At 30.0% G+C, this 9,519-nt stretch overlaps 1 protein-coding gene across 1 annotated transcript in view; it reads right to left on the bottom strand.

Moving 5' to 3' along the window:
- Positions 1-3,599: 3,599 nt before the first annotated feature.
- LOC148283888 (protein CFDP2-like) overlaps positions 3,600-9,519 on the bottom strand; it is a 103,764-nt gene continuing 97,844 nt past the window's right edge. The window contains exon 2 of the mRNA XM_088243036.1: positions 3,600-3,779. Within this exon, the coding sequence (XP_088099162.1) occupies positions 3,600-3,779 (180 nt within the window). The remainder of the gene's footprint in view (positions 3,780-9,519) is intronic.

Below are 9,519 nucleotides of genomic sequence, written 5' to 3'. Positions count from 1 at the left end.
GGTTTCGTTTTATTAAAAAAATAATAACTTAATTTATCTTGTCATGAAAATGGCTTTAACGAATTCGGTTCCATAAAGAAACAAAATAATTTTAGAATATTTGTATACACGTGTGGGTACCTAGATGTCCTTAGATTTTTTAAAACGTCTTCATTGAGATATTTCTGAACAATCTTAACATATTGCAATATATTTCTGTAGAGGCTTTCATTAATAATTAATATATTTAATACGTTATGAACGTCCTCAGCGAGCTATTATTTATTAAAAATCATTTCACAATTAGATTTGCATGTTTGTAAACAACGACATATAACTTAATAAAATATTTAGAAAATAAATAGAAATAAAAAAAAAATACGTATACGTACAAAAAAAAACAGTTGTAGGACTTGTACACAAAATGCATTAATTACTCGATATTGAACAGCAGAATTTATTGCCAGATCTCACTGAATAGACATGTAAATATTTTAATAATCACCACGTTGTATGTTAATATAAAATAATTGTTGATAGTAAAATTACCGAGTTATTTTTATTTCATTTTGATTGTGTGTGTTATTTTTATTTCATTTTGAAGTGTTTTTTACAGTTGTGATTTTTGTACCTGTCCCTTAACCACACCTTAGAAATATTATAAATACATTTGAAAAAAATAATGTTGCATTTTTAATGTATTCAAATTATTTTCATACATTTTATTATATGAAAAAATAATGAATTCATGTGTGATAATTAATACATATTAACATTAATAAGCCGTGACCAATTTCTAATTAGTTTCTTTCCTATTTCTTCCCCTTCCTACATATTCTATTTCATACTTACACTCATTCTTACACACACATATACGCCCTCCCTTCACCCTTATACGCACACACTCAAATGTCTTAATTTTTTATTTTTTATTTTTTAAGGAAAAAAAACAGTTGTTATATAAGAATAAAAAATATAAAAAATAGTACATACATCTAGTGAAAGTTTTTTTACAAATATAATGAGAGAAGATGTTCCACAGTAAAGAGAAAAATAATATATTATATAAGTAAATACTTTTATTGTTAATCTTATTGTTAAATGTATAATATGTTAAAACAGTTTTGTATTAAGCTTTATGGTTCCATAATAAATAAAATAAAATAAATGAATAATTACGAAAATTAAATTAAATGATGATTTTGTACTTCTTCTTCTTCAGCCTGTAGCCACCCATTCCTGAAAGAAGGCTTCCTTTATCCTTCTCTATGCTAAACGATCTTTGACTATTTATATTCATGCTGTTCCCAAATGCTTCACAATATCGTATCTATCTATAACCGCAAACTGTATATTTGTTCACTAACATATGTTATTTTTGAGTCATCCAAAATAGTTATTAAAAATATTCACAACTAATCGGATTTACTAGAAATAAAAGTATTTTGATTAAATAATAAAAAATTAAAAAAGTGGCCATGTACATTTATTTGCCAACATTCAATAAAATGTTTGACGACAAAATAAATGGTTTTTATATTTATTAAGTTTTTTTATAGTTACATACCAATTTTCGATTAAAATAATGAATCATTAAAATGTATTTTAGCTGACGATGAAAATAAAATCACCATAATACCAATGTTGTACAACTTCCCATTCTCGCCTTTAACGCTTTTATTCTTTTACTTTCAGTTTATTTTTTTAAAGATTAAAAAAGTCTGTCTACTAAAGTTACATGTGATTTCAATACTTTTTAATTTTTCCTTTTGCAAACAGAAAATAAAATTTTCGGGAAAACGAACAGATGAATTAAAATTTCAAAAACCCTTTTTAAAAATATCCATTAATCTTCTTTAGGCTGAGACCTTTGTCGTTTCCCTTTTGTAGTTCATATAAATTAAAATTCCAACAGATTTTGTATGTCGCCCGAAAAACGAAGTAGGTAAGCCTCAGAACATATTTTGTAAAGAAAAGTATGTTCAACAATGTTTTTTTTCACGTTAAATAAACTGTATTGAGAATTTTTTTTCTCAAAAGCATAAAGTTCCCTGTTCAAATCCAGAATGTAAAATAGTTATTATACAAATATGACATATGATGAGTGCTTTATGGGTACAAATCTTGGCACCTTATTTAAGCTCAGAACACCAAACTTCTGAGTTTTGAGAGTACATAAGTACTTGCAGAGAGTATTAGTGATTCGATTTTATTACCAATATTGAATTCCGAAATAGGACGCAAAAGGCTCCTACAACGAGCGTCTTGAGAATGAGGCGGTGGACCTGGCTTGGAAACGTGCTGCGCATGCATCGGAAGCAATCTTACCTAACCTAACCTAACCCCAAGTTGCCTCTTCTTTAAGCCTGTGGGCTCAAGCTGTCCTGGAAAGCCGTCGATGATAATCTTTCAAATTTGATTGGCGGGAGTAAGGAGCGCTGGATTGATGTGGGAGGAAGCGAAAGTGCTGGCTGGCGATAGAGTCTCCTGGAGGCAACTGGTGATGTTCACATGCACCACTTATGAGAGGATGTCAATGTTAATAAGTCATATATGTATAATAATTTAATTTTTCATGGTAAATTTTTTAATATAATCAATAATAAATATTACAAAACTTGCAATATGTGTAATCATGAATTGAATAATATTGACAGTAATAATGCCACTTTAACATCAATTAAAAATTAAATTAATGAAAATTCAAATTATGATGTTTTGCCTTGAATCCAGAGCCTTTATACATATTTACTGTACTGTACGTAGGCACATAATAAAACTACACTGTTACTTTGTTCGGGATATATATTATAATGTGCAATTGTGTGACCAATACTCAAGTATAAATTTATGTTTTTTTTTTATATAATAAAAATGACTTTTGCATATGAATAATATTACAAGTAGTGAACGATTAGTTTTTTTTTTATTTAATAGAATATAAAGTTACATGTTAAGAAAAAGAAATACATAACAAAGCAAAAGTGCAAAAATAAAAAGGAAACGATATACCACACCAAAAAAGAGGCAACCTCTTGTGCTTGCTGTGGAGTTATAATATTTATAATTTGTGTAAAAAATACACGTAGCTTTTTTTATAAATAAGTGCATATACATATGCATGAAAATGCGCATGCGTGCTCACGCGTGTATAATTATACACACACATACACACCCTCTCACTCTCACTCACACGCACATACACATATACCCACATACATACTATAACTTGGTAAAGAAAATTATAAAATAAGGTTTTCAAGTTGCTTAACAAATGAACTTCAAGTACCGTAGAAAAAATATTTAAAAAAAAAAAAAATCGATAAAAAAAAAAAAAAAAACTTAAATATGACTTTAACGTTATTTTACATTGTGTATTATATTTATCTGATAATTATTTATGATACGAATATTAAGAAGAAGCTTTATGAAATGTATTTACAATATTTATATATCTTATATTTTTATAAATAGCTGTCGGTTTTCCAATAAAATAAAATAAAAAATACTATTATCACGCCATTTCCCCATAGAGGAAGGGAGAGGGAAAAAACCGCCACCCACGTCTATCCTTACATTCAATAATCACTTCCGCTTGATGAGGGGATCTTCTTCAATAATCACAGTTTGTGCAGGTGAGTGGTGTCAAAAGTAAGTTCGTAACTAGTAGTTTTTGGGTAAGTCTGCTGCTTGCGGTCGCGCAACTGGTTACTGGCCTGGAGGGTCACTTGAGGCCTTTCTGGTGCTCCAAAGAGTAGATACTCACATTTCCTATCACTATCAACGTAATGGGGTTTAGACTAGAAATATTTGGTAATGAATTTGTTTATTTATTGTATAGAGCGAAGGAGAAAGGGACATTGAAAAATGTAAATGTAAATATTTGTTCGCAGTTTTGATGCGTATGAAAAAAAAACCTCCTTGTTTGTGTGAATGCAAAGAAAGACATTTAAACCCGTATGCAGAGACAAAACTTAAGGTGAAGAAAGTACATTGTAATTTCAAATGCAGAGAATAACTCGAAGGTGAAGACAATAGAATGTACTCTCCTCACCTTAAGGTTTGTTTCTGCATACGGGTATTAGTCTTTTTAACGGATTCGGGTATGTGGTGGATGCTTTTAATATCCTTACATGAATTCCTAGCTTCTATCCGCTTACCGTACATGCCCTTCAGTTGTGTTTGCTTTCTTTATGGCCATATCTTTAAAAATTAAAAAAAAAAAAAAATATCCTGTTTGTTATTTTTATGAATGTCTGTGAAACTCAGTAACTTTTTTTTTTGCAAATTGCGTGTAAATTCAATAAATCACCGATAAAATTAAAACTTTAATTTATTTTGGTTATTCTACCATGTAATGGAATGAAGTATGATCAGAATTTAGAAAATAAGCACACCCGAACAGAATGCGGTGCAGTCAAGTATGCAGCGGTGTAATCTTGTTGAAAAATGCATCTCTCCTTTGGTGCATACAAAGCGAAAATGCAGAAAACAGTACGCGAGTACAGTACAAGATAAAACATAATAAGCCGCAGTCAGCCATATTACTTTTCACTGGCGACTATTGGGGTTTGAACATGTGGATTGTATTTCATTTGAAATTCATAACGTCAATCTTTTGAAAAATTATTCGGATTATCAGTGTATCTGGATATTTTTTGTTAGATTGAAAGTAATGTATTCTTAACTAAGATACTGCGGTATTATTAATAATGAAAGAGCCGACGGAAAATCTCGGAAAACAACTTTCAAGAAGACTGATTTCGCTGACATTCCACTAAATTTTGTCAAGAGAAAAATTAAAAGCAGAATTAATCATCTCTGGAATGATTACTATTTAAAATTAAAGTGTTTTTCTATCTACTCGCATGTGTATATCATGCCTTTGATTTCAGAAAAACGCAACGTGCCGGATACGAACTAACACAAATCCTGATGGACCACGGTAGATTAATGAGTTACCTGCGCAGAACCAAGCTATGTATATGATGGTATTATTTCATAAAATCTTCCTCATCTGTTAGTGCATTGACATTTTTTCAATTTACAGAGAATGCAAACTAGAAGCGCAATGCAGAAGTCAGGATGAGGATTAAAACCATATTCATGCAATGATAAGTCATAAAGACTTGTTAAGAGAGGGAATAATGTACAAAACAGTTGTTTTTTTTTCACGTAATGTGAAACATTAATTTGAATAAATGCATTAAATCTATATAAACTTCTATTTTGTTGTAATATTGTAGATAAATTTTTTTGCAGTTTTCTGAGTGCAACATTTACAAAAACGAGACGGTTTTAACAATATTTTACTCAACTAGAAAAAAAACAACAGGCCTGTTCTGTCACAATTTCGTTTTGTTAGTTTGTTCGTTAGTCATATATCCACCTCACTCAAACGCAACCAAAACCGTATTTCGATCTCGTTTCCTCTCGTAGAATACGAATGAATTTACGAAACGAATAAATTACGGAATAAAGCAACAGATAAATAAACAATATTACATGGCGAACTTTTATGTATTTTAACTTGATGTTTTACTAACCATCAAGACTCGCTCATACCGCAATAATACATGATATTATAAATGCTGCATTGAATAAAAAACGCATAATAAACTTAAGGAAAGGAAACACAATCATTTCAGCGAAGCAAGCAAAGCTTTCTGAAAGGTTACCTGTTTTCAGTACATTTAATGACATATATATTTTTTTCACATTCAAGTTCAAGTCACAGTAAAAACGCTATATTTTGTCTACTTATAAGAGAGCAATAATGGTTTGTTGACACGCATAATATTTTCTATAATCTATTACATTTTTGTGGTAATATATTTGTTTGGGTCGTATGTAGTCTGCCTAATTACGTAAACCTGTTTTAAGATATACATTTTTACATGGATATATATAGTGCAATGTTATAAATAAAACACGACTGCTTATTAGAGAGTTTATATTACAACCAACAATGTTTTGAGTAAATCCAAATGTTTTTGACAGGCTGGATTTCTTCCGAGGGAGTTATTTAGAAAGGTAGAATGATAAATTATTTTTTTTATTTTTCAATTAAAAACAATAACATAATAAACAAATTTTATTTTATTTTGCAGTCGACCAAATTTCACAATAATTACGTATACATATTTTATATTCGTGCGTTATGCATTTTTTTAAGAATTCGATTTAATGATGGATTAAATTTCCTGATGAATTATCTTCATCATCATTAAACTCACATCAGCAGTTTAAAAAAAAATATATATTACATACAATTACATTTATAACAGTTTGTTTTACATTATATAATGTTTTTTTTATTTAAATGTTGTTCCTCTTAAAAAAAGAGACAAAAAACAGAGGTTCAGGAGTAAATGGTGATGGTACTGTATTGGCAAAGTAAATGCAATGGTACTCAATCATGTGTTACAAGAAGGTATGATGTTCAGTTTTACGCTTCAGGATCCAGTATAGAGCCAATAAAACATTGTAGTGTAAAACCCCTTTATGTACCAATATTTTTGTCGACTTTCCCGGAAACTAAACTTGAGACCTCAAAGATGGTTGGCAAATACACCAACCACCGCACCACGAGGCGAACTTTACTCTACCCCTTTTTTTTAGAACTTTTGCCTGAAAGAAATTATCTAGTCGAAGAAAATATGCAGAACTAGTTTCTTTATCCGCTTGCACACAGACAAAGAGATCAGAACTCAATTGATTATTATTTTTTAAGCTAGAAAAGCACATTTTGATAAGAAAGCGCGTAGTTGCTTAAAAACCGGTAGGTAATAAAATGAATGATGAAAAAAGTGAACATAAAATTTTTCAGGAAAACAATATTTTCACTATTTAAAAAAAAAGTAATTTGATTGAAGTTATGCATCTATTTTTTATTGATATACGCAAATTTATAAAAAAAGTCGCAATTTTAGGATAACATATTTTTATTCAATGGTGCACTGTACTTCAACCCATGGTTAACAGTATGGTAAAGCAAAACTCTGTAAAAACCTTTTCCGGGGAGGAAAATAAACAGACTTTCTGCCATTTATATGTAATTAGCCCAAGAGATTAAATAAGGGATGCAAATTAACGTGAAACGGATAGGGTACTGTGAAAAGTAAAGGGTTTAAAATTCTGATTATAATTAAATATGCTTTTCGTTTTACCACGTTTTTGAAAATGATTTTACACAAAAATAATTCGATGTCAAAATAATTCAACATTAAAATGACACATCAAAATGATTCAACAAACGATAAATTTAAATAAATCAACGATTTTTGAATGTATAAATAAATGAAAAATAATAGTTTGTTCATTCGATTAATTTAGTGGCGTTATCAACACATCTTATACACGCTTTTACCTGCGGCTTTGCTCACGTGATATTACGGAGAAATTATTAAGGTTTTTAATAGGTTGTGTTGTTTATCAATAAGAAATTTCCGAATGGAATGACATATTTTATCGGAATTGAAAGTAGCTTTTTCTGATGATCTGTTAGTCTATGGCAATGCAGCATAGTTATTCTGTTCACAAATCAAAAATTCTACTGCAAAACCAAAATAAAAAATATACTGACTAACCATAGATAAAAAAAGTCAATCACAGAAATTAACAGAATTAATTTTAAATAGTAAAAAATTGTACTTACCTAGTTTTATTCTAATTTTATTTATATTTTTTACGAGTGACCGGGTTTCGTCATGACCGACTTCGTCTGACGATTATTATGATAATTTATATGCAGTTCCACTACGAAATGTTAGTAAGAAAACTTAATCTACTAATTTCAAATCGTTCCTTTTTAACATCCTACATTACCGCCTACTCATTTTTGCAAATTGGCGGCCTCCATGGTGTAGTGGTTAAGACGTTTAACTCACACACGGAAGGTTCCGGGTGCGATTCTTGGTGGGAAAACAAAAACTTAATCTGATTTTTCTCAAGCCTGGGTGTTCTGTGCCTAGTTCAACAATGTAAATTGGCCTCCTGGCCTGTTTTGGTGCTAACAAAAATATCTGAAACATTTGACAAACATGAAAAGTGTTTTGACAAACATTTCATATAAATCCAGCATGTTACCCTCCAGATTTAAATATTTGTACCTACGAAGGTTTGTTCATTGTAACTTTTGATTTGCTTTGTTTATAAGTGTATGTTTTGAAAAAACAGTTTATACTCATGCAACACACTTATTTATTTATTAATTTTTATTCATACAAATTACGAAAAAATATAAAAATAATGTATTCCAAACTTTATGAGGCCAAAAGCCCTGTGTTGAGTTGGGATACAAAATAATGGAAAGTAGAAGCACGTACATAATTAAATAATAGCAAAAACAAAAATAATATATTAATAATTGAACAATCGAATCGGGTTGTGGTCCCGTGGCTAGTGTTGCGGACTCACGGATTACAGGTCCGAGGTTCGAAACCACTCTGGCCCAACTTGATTTCCATTTTCTTATAGTGAGTTATTTACAACTCGTTGAAAATGGCCACCAAAATTAAGAATTAACAAAAGAGATTTTAACATATTACAACAGAGATGAAGAACATTAAAGAGAAGGTAATATAGAAGTCCAGGCATCTACAGGGCTTATGACCTGTCAATGGCTGGTTTAAGTGGCCACTTTACACACTGTGTAACATTCACCATTTTGCCCTTATTTGAACATCTATACTCCTTCAATTCTTTCATCTGTTGATGTTTGTGAAGTTAAAGAGCTGAAACCTTTATTTTTGCGGGTGAGATTCATCTAATTGAATTATTTCACCTACATACTAGGCAACGCCTGAAAATATTATTTTTTCAATTTCTATACTTCTTCATGGACCAGGTAATTTATCAACAATATTTTGAGTTTGTCCAAATTTTTGTAGACAAGATAATTTTATGTAAAATTTTATCAAAATCATTATTTAAATTTTGCGAGTACTCTCAAGTAAAAATCCAAGAAAAGGAAATCGACTAGAGATTACTTGGTCTCTCACGATGCACTGGTTATTGCGTTTTACAGGCATTAAATAAATAAATTATTGATAAACAATTAATATTGATCTGCCGAATTGTATTTTATCATGCCGTGGATATTTTTGCCGTGGTGTGAAATGGGCCAATCATGCAATATCACGCAGTAGGCTCATGCACAGCGATCTAGTCCCCGTGATATACGGTAAGCTTATTACAACAGTTAGAAGTAATTATAATTAACAATACTTTTAAAGTAAACGTGTACAACTTGTTTTGAAAACAAAATAATTTTTAAAGAAGTTACATGTCAATGAAAACATGATAAATGAAGACTAAAAATATTTAAATAATTGTTTTCAAATGAATTGAATTTATTCACGTCAAAAAGTATTCCCATAGTTTTTTAACCCCTTTTTTGCAAAATATTCTATACGACACACGTGATTTCATTTTCTCTCATGAATTTAAATACGGGTAATACAGCATTCAGTTAAAACAGCTTTACTAAATGCTTAATCCTTAACTGCATTATCACAATTTATAATAAACTTTGATAAA

This window comes from Micrasema longulum, unplaced genomic scaffold (assembly GCF_059751315.1).
Source record: "Micrasema longulum isolate JH-2025_06_02 unplaced genomic scaffold, ASM5975131v1 h1tg000182l, whole genome shotgun sequence".
Lineage (NCBI taxonomy): Eukaryota > Metazoa > Arthropoda > Insecta > Trichoptera > Brachycentridae > Micrasema > Micrasema longulum.
Note: the sequence above shows the minus strand (reverse complement) of the source record. Positions and strands in the feature narration are given on the sequence as shown.